The 22,728-nt window shown below is 37.6% G+C and overlaps 1 protein-coding gene across 2 annotated transcripts in view; it reads right to left on the bottom strand.

The window, feature by feature from the left end:
• Positions 1-19,095, bottom strand: part of CEP120 (centrosomal protein 120) — a 39,019-nt gene extending 19,924 nt beyond the window's left edge. The window contains exons 1-15 of one of the 2 annotated variants that reach the window (XM_069001732.1): positions 18,915-19,095; positions 17,604-17,760; positions 16,537-16,651; positions 15,558-15,699; positions 13,298-13,446; positions 12,002-12,199; positions 9,733-9,960; positions 9,270-9,477; positions 8,349-8,459; positions 6,924-7,101; positions 4,783-4,932; positions 3,763-3,945; positions 1,383-1,479; positions 1,141-1,293; positions 412-501 (exon numbers count right to left, since the gene is read on the bottom strand). In XM_069001732.1, coding sequence (XP_068857833.1) covers positions 412-501; positions 1,141-1,293; positions 1,383-1,479; positions 3,763-3,945; positions 4,783-4,932; positions 6,924-7,101; positions 8,349-8,459; positions 9,270-9,477; positions 9,733-9,960; positions 12,002-12,199; positions 13,298-13,446; positions 15,558-15,699; positions 16,537-16,651; positions 17,604-17,760; positions 18,915-18,966 — 2,211 coding nt within the window. In that variant the 5' untranslated portion in view covers positions 18,967-19,095. The remainder of the gene's footprint in view (positions 1-411; positions 502-1,140; positions 1,294-1,382; positions 1,480-3,762; positions 3,946-4,782; positions 4,933-6,923; positions 7,102-8,348; positions 8,460-9,269; positions 9,478-9,732; positions 9,961-12,001; positions 12,200-13,297; positions 13,447-15,557; positions 15,700-16,536; positions 16,652-17,603; positions 17,761-18,914) is intronic. The other variant, XM_069001733.1, reaches the window with a different exon arrangement.
• Positions 19,096-22,728: the final 3,633 nt, after the last annotated feature.

Below are 22,728 nucleotides of genomic sequence, written 5' to 3'. Positions count from 1 at the left end.
GAGGGAAAAAAAGTATAAAATATTGAATTTTTTAATTTAGAAACTTCCATATAAAACAAATCTCCAGCTCTTAATTAAGAGCCTGCAACAGAGAATCCTTCTAACTCATTAAAGACTAATGGGTGGCCATGTACAGCCAGGCTGTAGAAGGGCTTTTTGACCAGACATGTAAAATGCAATTAAAGTTAAAAAGCTCCCATATACAGCAAGCAAACCTAAGGAAATTCCTAACAAATATTCTATGATTAAAGGCTCCTTTTAATTTTTTTTGCACTGTTGTAGACTAGACGCAAGCATATCAGTAGGCGCAAAGGCAAATCAGACACTTTGTTATATGTTACCAAGTACCTTGTCAAATTTGTAACATTTTAGAGTAAGACTTCCTCCAAATATAAGGAGGAATTTCCTTACCTTTTTCTTCACTAATGCCTCTCTCTCTCTATCTCTTTTCTTCCATTCCTCTGCAAGTGCTTGCATATGGACCATTTCCTTCTTTTTAAGCTTTTAGAGGGAAAAAACAAACAAACAAACCCCCCAAACCAGAAAACCAGATCAAAATCTTTGGAAGTGTACCCTTACAGTACTAAGATCTAAGTCTTGAAGCAAAAATTTTGTATGCTGACTTGTGTAACTCAAGATATGATTCTGATAATGAGATTTCTTACACTGAAGTATAAAATGCAAAGTAAGCACGTTTGAGAAAAATATCCAAATAAATAGGTACTAGATTTTCACCATCCTTTAAAAAAAATCATGTGACTATAACCACCTAGAATAACTTCAAGAGTAGACAGCAGTGGTTTTTGAGATGCGATTAAAGGAATACAGAATTAATATTTAACATCAATAGTTTGAATCTTGTATCTACTACACTTTATAAAGAGTAATGGGAAACTGAAGATGGTATTCTGCAGCTCAAACCTAGCACCATCTTCACTCACTTAAGAATTAAACTTCTTCCTTAAGAGCACAGAATTTGTGGATGGAGTAGTTTACATCTGAAATTTTAATACTCTGTATGAGTAAAATTTAGTTCTTACTCGAAACAGTGGCAAAATAAAATACAACTCATGTTATTCTCTATACCAATTTTGCTAAACCTCTGGCAATCATGCAATTTTGGTAATGAAGAGTAAAAACCTGATTTTCAAAAATGTCCTCTTGCATTTCCTTCCACATTTCTAACTCCAGTGCTGCTTTGTATTCCAGAGTTTCTCGAGGTTCTGGATGGTCTTCTGGGGCACAGCAACGCTGAGTGGGAGAGACATGCCGTTGCTGACCAGCACCCATATCCTGATATAATGAGAGTGGATTTTTCATTGGAACCTCAACTTTTCAAAGACATGTTCAAAGGAAAAGGAAAAGATTTATATAAAATTTACTTGAGAAGAATCTGAGACCATAACTTCTTGCACTTTCACAAGCCCGTAGTCTTCCAAGGTGATGGCATACGAAAGCTCGGCTATTCTGCTACCTGACCTATAAATAACATTAGAATGTTATTTTAATGAAAACTGTCTCAAGATACAGAAAGAGAATTGTAAGACAACATACAAACCAGCAAAGCTGAAGTCCTACAAGTTCTGTGCAAGCTCACAATCTCTAAACAGTTTCCTATGTGAGAGCCCTCACATGTTCTCCAGTGTATATTTTTAAGTTAGGGGCTAGTTTATGAACCCACAGTAAGCTTTCTGACTTAAACAGATAACTTGTCTTTGGGAACCTATTTAATTAACAGATTACTATAATCAACACATCCCTGCAGCAAGGGAATAACCCAAAATTCTACCTACAGTCTTATATCTGAACGATATAACCGTTCATACAGGCATTGCTGCTGACTTTATCTTAAGATACTTGTTAAATTTCTTTAGTTTTGCTCTTTTAGACTTTAACAGTAACCTACTAGTTATCCACAATATAAGTAATTTAGCATATCATTTGTGGTAAAACATCCTTGGATTACTAAAAAACACATTTCTGGAAGCTTCAGCACAGGGAACTAGCAACCTTAAATACACTTAGAGGTTAAAATATCTACCTGCCCTTGTACAGTGAAACAATGCCTAGATAACAGATATTTTAATAAATTAATTTGAAAGTAGTTGTGGTTTCTGCTTAAGAAGAACAGTTTGTCTCCAACTGCCTCATCTCTAGTCACAGTCAAAATGTAGCAAACAAAGACAGTCTTTTGCATACAAAGATATTAAGAGAAGGAACACACTGAAGTCATGTAACTGGAAATTTTATCAAAAGTCTCACATGAAGGTACACTGCAGTGTAGACCTTGGTCAAAACAAAACCTCTCATTTCAGTGATAACCACTCAGTAAGGCAAAGGCAATCACACAACCACTTGACACCTGGAAGCTGCAGAACGTACCAAGCAACAAGATGCTGGAGGAATTAACCATAGCTGTAGTTTCACAGAAATTCACTTTCAGCAAATATAAATAGTCAACACTAAGATGCTTTTTACAAAGGTGCAGCCTTCTACAGTTATTTGCAAGGGGGAAAAAAAAACCAATAAATTCCTTGTACTTCATTTAAGTTAAAAATAAATTGCTGCAGTAAATTCTTACAACTTTCCATCAGTCACGGACTAAAAAAGAAAACAAGATTCATATTAACAGACCTCAGAAATCTGAGTAATTAAGTCTGTTTAACATACCAGTGTGAAAAGAAAGTTACACGAAGAAGAGGGAGGGTAAGAAGGGGTCAGCACAGCAAAACACAGACCTGATAACATTTTGAGAATGCCATCTAGTGGCTATGCTTTGTGCAAAAGCAGGTTTCATTTAACCAACAGTAAAAGTATGAACCTGAATGTATAGTCAGACCTTAAAGTAACTCTTCACAGAATCAGGCCATGCTGGCTTTCACACAGAAGTTTAAACAAAGCCAGAGGTCAATTTTCTATTAAGATGGGTGGAGGGGGGATACCAGTTACTAACATGAAATTTCCTGTGAGTTAAATATAACATGCTTTTTTTTATCTGTTGCATTAGAGATTTAAAACTGACCTCAGTCTTAATAGCAATTACATTTATTTCTAAGGGTATAAACAAATTTCATCATTACACAGAAAACATGAGGGTCTAGACACTGATTGCAAACTAATCATCTTCAACAAGGACACAGGACAGAAATAACTACAAATAAAAAAAAATATATAAAATATATATATGTATAAAACCCCATCACTGTCCTGTGTAAATGAACATTTGTCTTCAGACAGAAGATTAGCTAATACTGCTCCCTCTGATGTAAACAAGGTGAAACCCCTGCTACTATCCTGAAACAGGAGACGCCTCCATTTTCTGGATGTATCTGTCCTCCTAACTCTCACTGAAGTCAGCAGCATCTAAAAGCATACTACGGACAAACAATGTTAACTATTTCCTGGAACATTAGCACTTTCTGTAAATAAGTAACTTACTCAAGGAAGGGCTGCAGTAACATTTTTTTCAATTATTTATTTCTTAATCTGTCTGTGACGTTTAATTTACCCAGGATCATGATTATGTAAAGGCTTATTACAATGACTGTGGTAGTAGTGTGGACATTGCATAATATGAATTGTGGCAATTTAGCTTTTCATCCCTTGCATGCCTACTCTCTCCCCTCCATACTGCAGTACCCCACAGCCTGTTTACCTATTCAAAAGGCTAAGCAGGAAGAGCTGGCCATTTTTCAGAGAAATGCTAAACAAACGACGCTACAAAACTTGCTACAGAGTAAAGTATTTTTTAAATAGTTTTACCCTTGTGGTGCTGTGACACTGACTGTTTCATTACAAGTCTGGCGCCAGCATTGTTCACCATTTGCACCCAAGAAGCGGGTTTTTTCTGAAGCCAAAACATTTGAAAGCTGAAGCCTTGCCACCCCTAGAAGTAAGTCTTTGGCTGTTTTATCCTTGTGCCACAACTCAACCAGCAGAGGCAATCTGAAACAAAGAAGTGATCTTAGTGTCAGGCATCAAAATGAAAGAGGAAGCATTTTTGTTCAGAAGAACCTCATGTTCTAAAAGTAACTTTCCAAATCAGTGCTGGTTACAAATGTCAAACAGTGAGATGGTTTTAATGCCTTCCACTTAGAGGAATGAGACCGACTGACTCTGTATCTCCTCCATCATGTGGGATAGTCAGGTTATCATTCCTTTCTTCAATTATTAGGGAATAACAATGTTATAATGAAAGTGACTGACAGAATAATACTAATGCAACTTGACCATCTTAATTTATAAATACTTACAAATTAATTTTAGCCATTGTCACTTAAAATGCATCTCCCTCTATTCCTGCTTTCAAAATACCACTATTTTGATGATTCTTTTTTTACATCTTAATTATTTATTGAAAGCTGGTGGAACTACTGGGAGAACTGTTTCACAGCCCTCAACATTGTGAGCTGCTTTCCAGGTACCTGCTGTATTTTCAAAGATATCACATAGTCATTGCATATTAAAAAGAAAAAAATTACATATTTCAAGTAGTACTTTGTCAAAAACTACACTATTAAGCTTTATCTTTAAAATTTACAGCCACTGCACTGGCTTCTGTAAGCAATAATACCTAAGTATGCAAGAGATAAAATCAACAACTGTAGAATTCCTGACTCTAAATGTAATTAATAGAGAAACTGGAAGTGTAGGCTATTAAGTACTTATTGGCATTAGCACTTGAATTATTTACTAAATTCTAGAACTGACAATCTTAATGTGACTGCATTTGCTACAAAATCTAGAAAAGTGTAATTAAGATAAAAAATTGCAAGTCACTACCTGAAGAAAGTATCTTGAAGCTGATGAGGCATAGTTGCAAAGTCAAATGCACAATATGACTTTGGAAGAAAGACTTCCATGTTCTTTCTGACTTCTACAGGTGGACTTGTCATAATAGGTGCTGCACTGCCAAAAAAAGGATACGAGTACCTAATAAAAACAGTAACAAAAATAATTAGTCTATAAAGATAACTTTTCTTATACCTTCTGCAACAGGAAAACCAGTTTAGACATCATGTACTAAAGAATGACTTGTATCCACATGTGCAAAATTTATACTAGTACATACAACAGTAGAATTTAGTTCTCAAGTATTCATGTTTTCATTTACTTCAGGACTATCCAGCTTCTTAATATTGGCTGTTGTTTCAACAAAGAGAGCTTTAATAACCTGTATGTTCACAACCAGATGAATTCATATTTTGCTAAAACTCTGCAATTATTATATGAAGTGAGCAGAGAAAGAAGAAAAATTTATATTCACACATAGATTGTCACTTGAGAAAATTTGTAACTATACTTACAGTTAAGACTAGACTACCATGCAACAACTGATAACTAAGTACTCATATACACAATGTCAGAACCAATTGAAAATTTCATTAGCTTTTAATCTCCACAGTTTAACTGACTAAAAGGAAAGTCAAATCATTTTACCAATATGACTTAAAATGTGGCCTGGAACTACTCTACTGGCACATTTCAGTGTATGATAAACTGTAAAAAAGGGGAGGGCACAAACCTCTTAAACTTCATCTTGTTCAAACTGATGATGCCAGCTGTCAGCTAAGTTCCTAATAAAATAAAAGCTGCATCAAATGATGCCACTACATATAAAAATTGCATACTTCACCTTTTCTGGAGAGTTGTTGAAAGAGCTTGTTTAGACTGGAATAAAATAATGCTTCCAATCCACAGTGAATATGCAATGTTTTACCCTGCAACTTTTCTTAACGTTTATGTATCTAGATGTTTCTCCTCTTCACTTTCCTGCCATGTTCATCACTGATTACCAAAATTCAAGTGCATGAAACAACAAAACCTATGTGCTGTTAGTGTTCTGAAACAAATTAATTTATTGAAATGTTATATAAAAGATTTTATGTGACAAAATTCCATCCATTGTATGTTGTCTTCTACATACTGTTTAGTAATGTAGCCTATATGGAAAGACATTAATGATGCACTCTGTATTAGCTGTATTTTAAAGTATTCCACCCCTACATCCCATCCACACTTTTTCAACCTAGTTCAGACAAAATCTAAACCCCCAAAAATCATCACCACAACTAGACTTCCCAGTGACCAGTTAAAACTGTATGAATCAAACTATGACAGAAAAAAGGCAGAGCAAATGCAGAGGCACCTCCCTAGCCAGAAATATTCAATGCCTTCAAACTGAATCACCGTTCAAAGATATACTTCATCACAAACACCAAAAGCGCCCTAATGGAAACAAGATAAATTGCAAAATGTGTTGTTAATCACTGAATTCAATAACTAATCAATCACCATCAATAACTAATATACCATAAGCAGAATTTCTTTTTTAAGCCACTAAAATCATCTCTGTATCTACAAGTCTCTCAGAAGATAATGCATTTACTATACTGATTCTTCATTAAAACTAGAATGTTCTGCTTTGGATTCATACACAAACCAGTGATCTGTCTCTTACTATAACACTAAAAACAGTTATTGGTAGAACATGGAAAACTACAAAAAAACCCAAACAAAACAAAACAAACAACCAAACAAAAAACCCCACAAAAAACAAAACAAAAAAAAACACAACAAAAAACCTGCACAGAACCAAACAAAAATCACTTAATTGATCAGCTGGAAATGCAGCCAGAAAGTAACATGAAAAGCAGTTCTCCTCTTCCTTTAAAGACTGATGTTTCTTGTTGTCCAAGCTCAGACACCCAAGTGACATTTAATACAAATTACAGTAAAAGGTAAAGTTTTACATATCACTAAACTGAGCATTAAAGATGATGAGCCAGATGAACATTCTAAAGTATTTTGCTACTGAAAATCAGCTACGAAAAAGGCATGAAGAAGCATAGAAGCATAATGCCAGCAATCACTCAGATTATGAAGGCTTTGTATTTACCAAGAATAACAAAAATAAATTGTACCTTAAAATACAATTTATTGGAAAACCAACTTCCAGACCACGTATACTTCTTAAGTCTATTGAAAAGCAAAAATGGTGAGAGGCTGCTGGAATGACAATTTTCTGTGCTGACACAGGCTCAGAAGAACTGGACACACCCACAGGGTTGGGCTGAGATATCGCTACTGGACCACTATCAGCTGAAAACACAAAAGACAATTCATGTGCATCTTTTATAACTTGTTCTGCCCAAAATAACAAAATATATCAAAGATTAGTGTCACACTTTAAATGCATGTAGAGAGGTTGCTTCCCTAAGAGATTTCAATTCCTTGTAAAATAAATTAATACTGTGAAAAATAACCACTCCTTCTGTAAGTTACTGCTTCCAAAGAAAAAACAACAAAAACCCAATATACTTTAAATTTTCTTAAAGGATTGTAATTTTTTTTCCTTTCTTTATTATTCATTGAAGCTATTAACTCGCTGAAAAAAGTTTACCCTAAGATCAAAGATATTGAATTCTTTAGAAAGATGCTCTAAGACTTCAGTTTATATTAATTGTTCATAGCCAACTTGAGGGCATGCATAAGAAAAAAATACATTTCTAGCAATTTAGGGGCTTTTTTTAATTAACTAACTTCTTTAGGAGAATTACAAAGACAGGTTAACAGGTCAATTACAGTGCTCATGTAAGGCAGCATCAGCTATTAGCTCCAAACCGAGGCTTAGCTATTGTAGCAAACTAAAATGTGCAAAGCACATCTGCTTCTGTCACAGAACCCATCCACTGTGACATCCATTTTATAATTTAGGGAGCAGAAGCATCACTGAGTGCCTGTCCAATTGCATCCAGGCTTCTCACATCTTTACAATGAGACGCAATACTGCCTTCAAAGTGCAAAGCATCAAACGTCAAGTCCCACAGGCAGGTCTCCAAAAGGTGTTCTTGAAAGATGGACAAGACATTTTGTTTAAGTCTTCAAGGGCTATTTGGGCTACCAAGCCCCTCCAAAAAGAGGGATTGAAAGTATCAGCTAAGAACTCAACTGCCTTTTATAAATCCTACTTGTTCTGATACTTTCTTCATAATTATTTAAAACGTTTCCACTTTTGTCATTTTTAAAGAAATGCATCATTACTAGCATTGACTTTATTATTTTCCTCCTTTTCATAAGTGTTTTGTTTGCATTAATAGTAACATTACAAGAAAGAAGAATACTGTAATAATTCAACATCAGCTAGTTAACATAACATAGGGATGAAACAATTTTAAGTGATGCAGGTAAAATGTCAGTAGACTGCCTGGTGCAAAGAAGCATCTGGAATTTTAAGGTCATCGCAAAACAAAAAGTACATACAGCTTACTGTTAAAATTCATTTGAATTGCTACTTGACTATAGTCAAATTTCATTTAATGTACTAAAATCAATAAATTTTGCCTTACTGGGATTTTGCAGATCTAACTGAGGTGACTTTGCTCTGCTCTGCAATTTCAAAGCTGAAAGCTCTTCAAGACACTGTTTGTCAACCTCTTGAGGGCAGCCAGCCACCAGGCCTGAAGGACAAATGTGAAATGGCATGTTTTACATCTTGGCAAAATGCAATTATAAAATTACTATTACAATTAATAAAAAAAGCACAATCCTGGATTTCCTAACCAGAGATTCAAACCAGCCGCTGGGTTCACAATACTTTCTTATACATTCCATAAAAAGGACTTAATCCTCACTTAGATAAGATCAGTTAGGATTAAAAGAAAATTTGGATGAATTAGGAGACAAATCCTGAGAGCCCATTCTACGGCACAGAATTTCCTCTACAGAACTGGGTATTTTCAGGACAAATCTCAAAAGACCAGCAATATAAATATCATAAGAAAAAATAAAAAGTCTGCTTTATTCATAAACCATCTCTTAAGAAGATTCATGTTCAGTAATGTCCAGACAAATAACTTTTTTTTTTGAGTTTTATTCTATTATTATAGAATTTCTTATCTCTGTTCCTCTTGCACTTTTCCATGACCCAGGTCTCAACTTAGAAACAAGTCTTCCAACGGCTCAGGCTACCAAGCCCAAACTAAATGATTACATAAAAACAAACAAAGAACTCAGTTGATTGGTTTTGTCCAGGAATCTGTACAATAGGAACATCTGTCTTTACAAATTATTATCCACATAGTAAATTCCTCAGAAAATTTTAAAATCACACATTACCCCTGCTATTGTATTTAATAAATGTTAACATTAGACCATTTCATCTCATTGAGCAAGTCAGTTTCTTTCTACTTCATGAATATATTATAAAGGAATAGTACATGATCCAAGACCACACTTGGCAACTGGGCAAAACATTATATACCACATACCCCTTTTCCGTGGTTTTGTGCCTTTTTCAAACTTAAGACTTTCCACTTCACTTTCTGTTGCTACATCTTCTTTTGAAGAACACTGGTCAGCTTGAGGTGGCACAGTCTGGGATCTCTGCTGCAGGCTCTCTGCTTTTCCACTAACAGGTGAAAGAACTTTCTCCTGTGGCTGTTTGGGTTCAGTCGCAGCATTTAAGGGAATCAAAGGCTGAATGAAATTATATAATTTTCTTATTGATCATAGCTAGCACTGAAAAATTCTGCCTATGACATTTTCATAATATGAGATTATTTTTCAGACATAGAAAAATGACAACAAAAGGATTATTTATATAAAGCAATTAATTCTTTCAGGTTTTATATAACATAAAAACCAGTCAAATATTATTTAGAAACACCAATAATTTTTTAATGTGGAATTGTGCAACACTGTCTAAACCAACAATGAATGGGTAAGACATACCTGGGTAGTCAAGTTCTCCCTTTGAAGAATTACAGATACCCCAACAGTAGGAGCCAGATCCATTGGCAGTTGTGGCAGCTTCTGTTTAGCTCTATTTGGCGGAACAAGGACAAATGGTCCTTCTACTACCACAGGGTGTTGATCAATCTCCACATTTCCTTCCTTCAATAGTCCAGACAGGGGTACTTCAGTGCTTCCAAGAGAATGGTCCCCACAGCAAAGATGGATCTGTACACACACAAAGGTGCTAGAAAGTAACTGGTATGTGTGATACCATCTGTGCACCCTCCACTAAAGGTACCACAAATACAACAAGTTCTCATCCCTAACCTAGTCCCTGCATACTGAGAATAGGAACAGCTATGAAATGGCAATTTTGAGCAGGTAGGATTTGCTCACCGACAGGACAGCAGCAAATCACTGACTGCTCTTCTGAGAACCTCTCCTATCATTCCTTCTGTAGGACAAATTCAGTACTCTGTGGCTTCTAAACACAGCACAGATTCTTGCCCTTAATGTATAGGCATATAAAATGCATGACTGCAAAGTAAGGAAAAAGGTACTTGAAGGCTTTCTGCATATATTTAGACACCACTTAAGTAGCAAGGATTTTTGGAATTAAGTAAGTGTGGTTTTAGTTCCTGGTAAACATCATTATTTGAAAACTTGACTCAACTGTTTACTCCTTTCACAGCTTAATATTCACACATACAAGTAAAAGATGGATCTTAAAAAAACTCACACTCTAAAATAGAATTACTAAATAGATTACTAAGGTAATCTGTTTTCCTCAAAGTTACTCTTTGAAACTTACATATGAATTTGCTTTTTGCCAAGAGACTTCAGTTTTGATTTAGCAGATCAGAACACTGTATTCCCATCCTTAATATTTACTGCACTTAAAGAAAACTGTCACGCTAAAAGGTGTCAGCTGCCAGTATACATACCTGTGTGTGTATATATTCATACATACACAAAAATAAAGTCATACAATACGTATATATACACAGCCAACTCTGGCAACTAGCACCTTTTACAACCGAAGTCTTCATTTCTGGAAAAATACATTAAAATTAAGAATCAGAACACAGTGCTCTGATCCTGTATCCTAAATTTTAAGATGCTGAGTGAGAAGTCAAAGAAAGAAAACTGTAAATCAAAATGTGGATCTGACTGCACAAGAACTTTTGTTCAAAAAGTTGTTCTTTACACATGATGCAAACATGCATAATTCCCCATATATGTACATATGTATCACATATGCTATATTAAATACTTTAAGACTGTAGAGTAAGATTAAATTCCAAACACCAGTGCCTATGTTTCTCCAAAAAGACTTAAAGCTGAGGCAAAAAAACCCCCCTGAACATTACAAGATTTAAACAAAAACATTCTTAAACCACCCTGGATAAAAACCCTAGAACGGTCTGTATAAACTTAAAGAAAAATAACTTTTAAAAGGTCCAGATCCACAACTTACTTTGTATAATTAACACTGTCTTATTTACCAGCTACATCATCAGAAACCCTATACCACCATCATTTAATGAAATAGCCTCTTGTTTTGTAATTAGTTTGAGCCATGCACAGATTGCCATAAACACTAAGTACTACCTGATATTTAGAATCACAGATTTATTTGGGTTGGAAAAGACCCTTAAGATTGGTGAGTCCAGCTGTTGACACTGCCAACCACTAAACCATGCCCCTCATTTAAAGGCAAGCTAAAGATAAGCAATATCCCGTAACAGCCCAAATATGTCTGTAGTGTATTTAGAAACAGCATTTGGCTACAGAGCAGGGAGAAAAGACGGACCTCCCTTATTGCTCACGAAGAGTGCTGAGGACAGCGATTTCAGAATTTAGGCAAGAGTGACCTGAGCAGCTGGCATGGGATTACCATAGGTAGCACAAAGCAGGACTCTTGGTTGCAGATGGTCTGATTGCAGTGCAGGCCCCAAAGCACAGAGCTCTTGAGAGTATCACAAACTCTTTGGGAAGATCATATTTCAGCAACACCTTTTATCATGACACGTAAACCAGCTTGTTGTAATAGCAACTAATTAAAAGGACAGCACTCCACCGGAGCTAGGAAACTTCTGCTAAGGTTTCCCTCATATCAGCAAGACAATCAACTTATATTTGAGCCAAAATACTATAATACGATCTTAGCTTTGGAAACAGAAATGCATCTCAGATACAGCCTGTGATGTACTGTATTTCTTTAATTTTCATTATTTTCATTCACATTTGAAATGAAACAGCTTACCTGCAATTTTGACTGTGCACAAAGATAAACATGAAGAACTTCTACTGTGCTACGTATTCGAACTGAAGCTCTTTCTGGCTCGAAGTTTGGATTAATTAAATCAGTGAAAGGTTCATTTGTGACATCATTTCCCAGTAATGAGTAGTAGAAAAAAAACTCAGGTTGTCGATCAGGGAGCTTCACAGTACTAGGAATTAACTGAAAGAGATGCAGAAGACAATAATGTATCTTTCCTTTATGTAGAGATAATAGTAGTTCTGAAGCATTAGCTTGGAAGTTAGAGCTTAAAGTGACCAGCTGACCTAAATCCTAGCTTGCACTCCACAAACAACTTTTATATTAATACTCAAATCAAAAATGTTTTACTTTTTTAAAGTAAAAAAAAGCAAGCTTTAATTTACGAGCATAACAACAACTTGCAAAATACTCTGAATTACCTTTAAGATTCATCAACACCAGGGGCTGTAACTCACATTATTTAATAACATCAAGCACTGCACAAATACTCAGAAATAAGCAGTGCCTTCATAAAATATTCCCAATAGAAATAATTCAGATTAGATACTGTTTTATAATTTATGTGATTGAATAAAAGACTGCAACAGACAAACAGCTACTCCATCCTGTAGCCAAGTGCAGCTGTGAGTTCAATGCCTAGAGAGGCACAAGCCATCCCAGAATGATCACAATAAATTTACTTCTCAAGGCCCTATAATTCTGACACAGAAAATTATTTTGCCTGAAAAAAATAAAGATGACAAGACTGAGGAGAGTTTATCATATACCTTGAGTTCTAGACCAATTAAAACCATACTGTCAGTACAGCATAAACACAGCAGCTGAGGTCTAAAGCTGAAACAATCATTAGCATGGCACTTCATCCCAGCTAGTAAGTCCTTCCCTCAGGCAATATATGAACTCTGTCTTACATACTTGAAAAGTATTTCACCTTGTTTGAACTTCAGTGCATGGGCACCACACTGAAGACTGGTATTATAGATACACACACTTTTTTCACTATATTGCAGAAGAGAAGTATGCATTCCATAAGAATGCATAATTTAAAGTAAATACAGCTTTACCACTTCAAAAGAATTATATTTCATCTGCAGTCTGATATGTTAAGGACTTCATAAAGTTTTAAAATGAATATAAATTCACTATAGGACAGGGTTATTCCTTGAAAAAAACTTAGAAAACAATAAAAAAATCCTAATTAGAAATGAAGAATGGGAGGGTGAAAATACTAATGTGGGATAATACTTCTTAAGAACCACACATAGCAGGGAAACAGACCTGTTCCAACTGTGTGGCAAACGCAATGGTTACAGACAAGACAAAGTGATCTCTGCAATACTCTGGTGGTCCAATTTGATGATAGCCCTCTTCTTCATTCAAGACTGGCACAATACTTTTAGGGTCTAGTCCGGGAAAAAGGGTGAGTACTAAGAGAGAAGAAATAAACATAAATAATTATAATAAGTTTAATTTAATAAACGTAAGTCTTTATAATTGCTGCAGCAATCTGATATATAATTGCAATTTTATTTTTAAGCATTATGCATGGACGTTACATGTGGAAAGAAAAATTACAAATAAAGATCTCCAAACTATTGCAAAACACAAAAAAGTCCCTATGTATACTTCAGTATAGCTACAAAAAATTCTGAAATTAACTTCTATTCACAGATATTATATTGAACACCATGCTAGACAGAATCCTAGTTCCTCTTTTTATTTAGTGTTACTGTGAATAACATTACAGTGACTAGAAGTTTATTTCATTATGCTAGAGTCCACCATGCTCTTTTTCTTTACTTTGTTCATTAAAGAAAATGCAAGGCAGTAACTGCATATTGCAACCTGTTTGAACAAATACGATGCGCCATTCCACAGACCTTTATAATGTTTCATTCAAAGTTTTTTCATCTGAAGTCTTCAATGCCTAAAACATATTCTGTATTCTGGTTTGCTAGTTTCTGTTCTATAGTGCCAGTAATTCAATGCATTTCAAAGCCCTCAGGTTACACCAAATAGAAATAATGACACAGCATTTTGTGAACAAAAAAGCTCCATTTCAAATACTGAAAGCTTTACACAACTTAAGTCAGTAAAGAAAAAAAAGGTATATGAATACTAAATGGAAAATTACTGGTCTAGACTAGAACTGGGTAACCCAACTTTCTCATACCCAATGCCTGGAACATTAACTTTATAACTGCGAAAACCCACAAGTTTGTTTGTTTTTCCCCATTACATAAATACGATATTGACTAATTTTGACATGACAAAAGAAAGGAAAAAGCTGGCAAACTTGTCTGTAGCAATTATTCCACAGAAAACATCAAGTGGAAAACAGTGCTGAGTGAAGGCAGAAGGTTCTTCCTTTATTTTTTGCCAGTGTCATGAGGGATAGGAGAACTCACAGGCATAAAGATCACACGGGAAGTGAAGACTAAGGAATCATTTACAGTTGTTCCTCGCCTCCTCTACAAATTTTACAATATGGAAAGTTCCCTGTGTTTTGCTGTAAACCTGAAAGAATGGAGTAAGCTCTGCACTTACATGGAAACTTAAATACTGTCTTAAGCAGTTTTGAAAGGCAGCCAAGTCAGTGAATTCTGGGCCAGAAGCTTGTAAAACACTTACTGCCACTGACCACTCTGTTTTTACAAAATCACAGCCACAGATCATAACCAGAAGTATTGTGAAGTATGCAGGAGAAAATTCACTAGTTTTACCAAAAGGCTCATTTTTCAAAAGTTAAGTATATAGGCATTTGGGTGGGGATCAGGGCAAGACGGAATTATGTTTTTGTTTAAGGGCTCCTTAAATCAAGTTTCAAAGACCTTGTTTTTGTTTTTTTAAAAACTACTAACTTGCATTAAAAAAAAAAAAATGCAGATGAAAAATTGACTTAAAGGCACAGCACACAAACACATCTACTTGTGCTACCATTTGATTTCCAATAGATTTTTGGCACATTTCACTAATTTCTTCTGAGAGAAATGAACAAGAGAATCCAGAACTGGAATGAGTCCCAACAGTAAGCAGATGTTACCACAAAAAACGACCCTTAACAAAAGAACATGATTTAAGTACTGAAAGATTAGAAAAAGAAGCCACCAAAAGAGAAGCTACCAAAAAAGAAGCAAGCCTACCCAATAAATGAGACATTTTACTACTTTACAGTTCCAAGCCCAAAGTACTTCTTACACTCTGCAAAGAAGCTCCTTTCCTATTTCTTTCATAACTTTCTAAAGCCCATAAATATGAGTAAAATGCCCAAGAAAGTTAACTATGGGACCCTGATTCTCATTTTAAACATCAGCTGGTTTGTAACTTGTCCCCCTAGAAATCACACAATTACCACAGTAAAGAATCCTTGAAAAATTTACTGCCAAAAGGAACATTAATCAGCTGCAAAGGATTTGCATCGGAACAGATGTGAAATTAAAATTCTCTTGACACTTAAAACAACACATTTGAAACAAGTGATATGTCATCTGGCACAGGAAAATTTTTAATTCAAAGTGAGTGGTATTACATCACTTACCCTTCCATTCTCTAGGGGGTGTCTCTTTTGCTTTAAAATCATCAACCAGTGCTTTTGAATCTGTCTCCAATGCAACACCAAGTTGTATTTCAGGCTTAAATTTAGCATACTTGTTATTAAGCAACGGATACCATTTAGGAGTCTACATAGTAAAATACAAAAATAAGACCCAAGAGTGTTTAAAAACCACAGAAAAAAATAGTATTAAAGAAAACTCAGTCTTAATCTAGCACTTCGACTTCATCATCTACAGAAATACACTTTGGTTTTTATTTCTAAAAATTTGGTCTGTATAGTACACTATTGTACTAAAAAATTCTGTAGGATGGTTACTGGACAACTAGCTGAATATTCCAATTTTTTTCCACTGACTTGTACAGCAAAAAAGTTAGAAAGAGAAATATACCATAGATCTTAGAAAACCTTCAAGTCTTCAGCTGTGCATAGTAAATCATAGGCACTGAAAATTCTCAAGAAGAGTGATGTCAAAATAAGACACCACGCTCCTCGGATGACCCATATCAAAGTTATATTTTGATCAAGCTTGATATAAGAGTATTGGCTAATTAAATTTATATAAAAAACTGTATTGTGCTTACTCCATGCTGTATTAAAAAACAACTTAAGACTTGATTTGGTGATGGAGATTCAATTGGTCCATATCTATTGCTTAGATAAATTTTTCCAGTTGATTAAATAATGAAAGGGTATAGATTAATTGGCTGCTAATACTCCAATTATCCAATTCAGAAATAAGAAAGATTAGTACAACAATTTTTGCATTTGCACATGTTCTCAGACTCAAGATATCTCTCCTCCAAAGAAAAGAAAAAAAAATAAAATCCCCCATACATGATCAATCAGTCGTACTCCAAAACAAAACTCAGAAGTTTAGTCTGTGCTTTAATTCAAATTATATTGCCTGTAATAGCATTGCTGCCAAAGCATAAATTTTAAATCTTTATGCCCCATAACATACCTGTTTCTTTTCCTGCGCAGCCCTTAAACCCAGTACAATGTAGCCTATATTCTCTTTAGCTGAAGATACAGGATCCAATGCAAAACACTGGAGCTTGATAGGTGTACGCTGCAGCCTGAAAAAGCAACTTAGTTGAAATACTAAATATAAAATGTATGTGTGCCATTAGTTCTCAAAGATATTTCATAACTTTCCAGCAAGCCAATGATACAAAACTTGCTATATAACTAGTTTCATTGTGTCAGAAATTGAATTTATATTGAACAGATAAAAACTCATCAGTGAGTGAGAGAATGAACAAGAGGTTTAATTTTCTAAAATTGAAGAGGAGTGCACTGGAGCCTCATAGTCTCAAGTTCTATTAAAAAGACATTAGTGACAAATAAATACCTCATCCACATAAAAGAAATAAGCACAGCGCCTCACAAGAAATTTGAACTACACTTGTAAGGGCATCTTAAAAACAGGACTTGTGGAGAAGATTTTTGGGTAAAGCACCTAACTACTTCAAGGCACAGATAAGATGTGTAGCACGTGGCATATGTAGGCATCTTTCTCTGTCAAACAAAGATGATACAGCCTTTTTAACTTCTTTGAAAACATGGTCATAACATTACAACCTGTAAATTGTAAAACTTGTAAAACCAAATAAGAGTTATGGAAAGGTCCAATTTCTCACCTTATTTCCTTGACATTTTCAAAAACTATTTACATAGGCTTGTCAGGTTTGAAATTAAGTTAATTTTGTGTCACAGTACACATAAGGAAGCTTGACTCCAATGTTTGAATTACAGTGCTATTAATTTGTTCTAAGCACCTGTAGGGTGTTTTTACAGTAGTGTAAAAGCATACCTTTTAGAATTTTTAAGCATTGCTTCTCTTGCCACACACTACCTTTTTTTGTACATTACCTCAGTACATTTTTAACAACATTATGGCAGATAAAAGTAAAAGAAAGTTCAAAAAACCAATTCAGATGACAGTAACAAAAAACCTGTACTTCACTAACTGTAAAGACAAGAAAATTAAAGTTTATCTGCAAATGAGAGTTCACTTTTTAACATTACCTGTGCAGATGAAGCACTTTCCTATCAAGTTCCCAAGCCAGTTCTGTAGCAAATTCAGGCTGATCAGTATGCTCTACAGGATCAGTAGCCAGCTGTTCACCATCTAACTTGGCTTCAACTATAAGCATGTGCTTGGGTCGTTTTGGAAAACAGCGCCCTGTAAAAGAGTGGCATTGCACGGCCATCACTAAAAAAGAAGGAGGAGCTCAGATTTATGCCATAAACCAATTAAGTGAAATTAATTTCCCGTATCATCTTCCCTGCTCTGTTCTTTAAAGAAAAAGTGTTTGCACTATGCAGAAATATGACAGAACATAATACAAAACAGACTACTTGTGAAGAAACAAGAAATCAAGTAACAAAGAAAAAAGAAAAAGTAGCAAGCAATTAGAATGATTCGAGAAATCTGTGACTGCCAACAAGTAAGGGAGCAGGTGAGAGAAAGAGAGTGTTTTACTTCAACTGAAAATGTTATGACTGTCCAACACCAAAACAGAAAAATACAATCTTATAAAAGTAGCGAAACATGTTTTTCCTGCCATTTGATGAAAAGAAAAATTATTACCAGCTTAGGAGAGTGCCTAAAACTGTATATGATTGGTCCTGGGTTCAGGATCATCCAATATTCTGGTTTGAAATGACATGAAGAAGTGAAAATTTACTTATATCACAGTGTGGGGAGATGATACTACAGGCATGTCAGACAAGAGGATCTTATTTGTAAGCTCCTCTGGCAAACTACATAAATGGACATAATAGGATACATAAATAGAAATAATAGGATTTACTTGACAAAGAAAAAGCATTGAGCCAAAACAACCCAAAACCCCACTAATCTCCAAAACAGCCCAAACCAGAAAAAGATACCCCGATAAACAACTCACACAGTAATTAGACGACAGCAACTAAAATCTGTAGAAATACAAGATGAAGAACAACTAGCTATACGTTCGAGACAACACTACCAAAACCAGCTTACAGCAGATTGCTAAGAAGGAACAGAAACACCAGAACACCACTTAAAAAACCCCAAAACCCTCAGGAAAGGATGGCTACTTTTCTCATTCATTTAAAATAAAACATTGTGTAAATACCTCCAAGACCTAACCGGGGGTAGCGAACCCCAGGCTTAAAATACGTACGCCCAAAGCTTTGTTAATAAAATTGGTTTACTCAACGCTGCTCAGCTTAGCCCGCTCAGGCCACCAGAGAAAACACCTTGGAGGCAGCGACCACCCCTCATCTTCCTCTCAGCATAGAGGGGACGCGCTGCAGCCCGAAGGCCGCGACCCTCCCGCCCCTCCCGGTTACCTTCCAGCACAGAGACGACGATCAGCAGCCGATCGGCGGCTCTGGACACCATCTCCCTGCTCCGCCCGGGCGCTGCCGGGGCCAGGAAGCGCGGCCGCTCCCGAAGCGGAGCGGAGCGGAGCGGAAGGACCCAGGAGCCCTCAGGCCGCTCCGCCCGCGTTGCCGCCACTCGCCGCCCTTTTGCCGCCGCGGAGCCTTTAAACGCCAACCGCCGCCGCTTCCGCCCGGCAACGCCGGCCCCGCCGCTTCCGCCGCCGGCTCCGCCCCGCACCGCCGGGGCACCGCCACCGCCTCGGCCCGGGCACCGCCTCGGCACCGCCCCGGCACCGCCTCCGCCCCGCCCGGGCACCGCCACCGCCTCGGCCCGGGCACCGCCTCGGCACCGCCCCGGCACCGCCTCCGCCCCGCCCGGGCACCGCCACCGCCTCGGCTCGGGCACCGCCACCGCCTCCGCACCGGCACCGCCTCCGCACCGCCCTGGCACCGCCTCCGCACCGCCTCGGCCCCGGCACCGCCTCCGCATCGCCCCGGCACTGCCTCGGCACCGGCACCGCCTCGGCCCCGGCACCGCCTCCGCATCGCCCGGGCACCGGCACCGCCTCGGCACCGGCACCGCCCCCGCACCGCCCCGGCCCTGGCACAACCCCGGCACCGCCCCCGCCCCACCCCGGTGCCGCCCCCGTTGTGCCCTATAAGCACTGAGGGTCAGCGGCAGTGCTACGGCACGGACTGTCGGGCAGGGGAGTGGGACTGTAGCCGGAAAGCTCACAAATAAAAGTATAAAAACGTTTTTCACAAGTATTCTGCATTGCCAGTGGAGGAATACCAGCTGCTTCGAGGACGTGCCTTCTGTTAAAGTGGGGAAGTTTCTTTACTTTTTTATTCCCCACTGTGATGAGTGTCAGACCAGGAGAATCTGAATGCAGTCGTAGCGAAATGCAGCTTTGTCCTCCTTAGCTAATTTTTTAGAGTATTCTTGTCTTCCGTAAGAAGTAATAATCAGTTAAGCAGCAATATCAGGAAGTAGTGTGTCCCTGCACTTGGCATCCCAAGTTAAACACGTATGTCTTGACTGTGAGGCAAACCCCCCCCCCCCCCCCCCATTTTTAAGTTTACACTATTTTTTTAGTAGATGGTCTAGCAAAATCCTTGTGTAGACATAATATTTGTGTTTTAGTAACACACATATTCTGTGAAGTTTCTGAGTCACAATTTGCAAACACCAGGAGAGGGAGAACCTGTTTTCCTTTTGCAAGAGTTTTATTCTGGTTCTGAAACACTTCCTAAAAAGACACTTATATCTGAGTTGAATCTGCCCAAGTTCAATTCTGGCTGCTGCTTTTCGTTGTGTCATTTTTGGGCATGTAGCACAGCAATTCTCTGTCTCTCCAAGTCTGAGCTCTTAAATTTCTATCACTGTCATGTTCTGCAAGCCAGGTTGTTTTTATAGATACTTTTTACACAAAACCTGGAGGCAGACCTCTGAAAAGTGAGTGATTTGGGCTAGTGAGGGAACCCTGATGATAACAAAGATAGACAGTTTACCTGTACAGCTTTTTTACTTGAAAATTGATTTCTCTTGGTGTGATTCATTAAAATAATATTCTTGTGAACTACTGTTGAAAAAAAAATCGCTTCTTCTTGTAACTGTTCATGGATTTGCTTTTCACCTATTTAGCAAGCTGGACTGGTTCAGCACAGGGTCAGACAAATGCCAGAGCCAGCAGAAAAGACTGAGAGCATGGGACTAACAACGCTGGTTTATAGATGTTTATGTCTGCACATGGCAAAGCATGTGGAATCTCTCATTTTGGCAACAGCAAGCCTTTAAATCAGGTCACCTACCTCATGGAACTTTATCCTTTGACATCCACTCCTGGCCCTAACCTGACTTTTATCTTGATGTTACAGGTATTAACTGTGCCAAAAGCCTCACCACTATAAACTCTTTTTAGTAAAGACTTTTTTTAATTAAAAAAAAAGGAGGAGATAGAAGGAGAGAAAAAAAGACATTAAAAAGACAATAGGACCTTCTTGGTCTTATAATCTACATTTATTTTGCAGTACACTAAGTCTTTCTCTATGCACCCTAGAGCCATCAAGGTTTGTTTCCTTATTATGTCATCATAGTCTTGCCTATCTCATCTTGCACATTTGCCTGCCAAGGTGTCAGCTGCAAGATGTGCCCTATGCAAGAATACTCGACAGCACAGTGAGTACACATGTGGGAGGTGTGCCCAGGTAGAGGAACACCTTCACTTAGTGACAGAACTGTGGGAGGCGGTGAGTAGATTGAGCAGCATCAGAGAGTCTGAGTGAGAGATAGACTACTTGAGAAACCCCCTACCTTCCCAGGGACAGACCTGGGAGGATGCATGATACAGGGGATTCCCTATCCTATCTTTAATCTGCAGAACACCATGGCTTAAGGGTTAGGGGGGAAATGGTGATAACTTCCTGCCCTGCGTAGCAGGGCATCCCCTCCATTACTACCCCACCTTCCCAGGTGCCCTGGCATAACAGGTACGAGGCTCTGCAAGTGCAGCTGAACAGTGAAAGGAAGGATGGTTCATCTAGGTTGGCCTGTCGCTGAGGTTGAGTCAGCCTACTCCTTGTGTCAAGACTGCTTCCATACAGAAAAAGAAAAAAAGATGTGTCATTGTCATAAGAGACTTTTTTCTGAGAGGAACAAAAAGCCCAATATGTACACTGGATCCACTCCTTAGAGAAAGTCTATTGCCCCTCAGAGCCTGTGTTAAAGACATTAGGAGGAAACTTTCTACTCTGGTACAGCCCTCAAATTATTAACCATTAATACTTTTTCAAGCAGGCAGTGATGAAATTGCAATAATAAGAAGTCTAAGGGCAATCAAAAAGGGAATTCAGCATCTTGTGACTAACTGGTTAAGGGATCAGGACCGCATGTAAAATTCTCCTCTATTGTTCCACTTGCAGGGAATGATGAAGGAAGAAATAGGAAGCAGATCAAGAGAGTAACAGATTGGTATCTGAGACTGGTGAGACTGATCCCTGGTAGAATTTTGTGGGTTTTGATCATCAGGCATGCTGCTCCCAGGCTTATTTCTAGTGAGCCTGTTTTTATCCCCTTTTCCCTTCAAATGTAGTTTAAAACTCCTTCAGTGAGGCTTGTTAACTCCTGAGTGACGATCCTTTTCTCCCTTAAAGACAGGTGCACCCCGTTTGTCAGCAGCAGGCCTGATGATCAAAAATATTCAAGTGGGTGGTGTGCAAGTGGACACTGTAGCAGATTTGAATCGCCCCTGTACTAATTTGTGCAGCAGGGATGGGTGTTGAAGTGTTAGAAACCATAGAAGCACCTGAAAACAGTCACACAGGAATTAGGTCTTCTTCCCCTAAAGGTGGCAGGACTGATAGCCCAACTGAAATGCAATGGAAAACATTGAGAAGCCCAAAAATTACAGTGTCAGCAATCATGGAAAAATAGTGGGATGACTTGTGCTTCTGGAATGCTGCAGCAAGTGGCTATAAACTATTCAGAATCAGCAGGGAAAGAGAGCCCTCTTTAGGAAGTGGAGGAGTTAGGGAGTCTTTTGATGATCTAGAGCTTGACAATGGTGATGAATGGGTAAAATATGCCTTCTTGAAATATGTTATGCCCTTTTCTAAATGCATTTATTGACTCCAAACTAAGGAGAACTCCAAACAGCAGGGAAAACCTAATGACTCTCAGACTTCAATAAATGTATTAGAGTTGGAAAGGCATCTAAATGAAACAACATAAAGACAATGCTGGCATTAAAAAGATTTTGTGTATTATTGCCATTGAGCACAT

Source organism: Aphelocoma coerulescens, assembly GCF_041296385.1.
Source record: "Aphelocoma coerulescens isolate FSJ_1873_10779 chromosome Z unlocalized genomic scaffold, UR_Acoe_1.0 ChrZ, whole genome shotgun sequence".
In the NCBI taxonomy this organism is placed as follows: domain Eukaryota; kingdom Metazoa; phylum Chordata; class Aves; order Passeriformes; family Corvidae; genus Aphelocoma; species Aphelocoma coerulescens.
The sequence above is the reverse complement of the archived record's forward strand: the minus strand, read 5'-3'. Positions and strand labels throughout refer to the sequence as shown.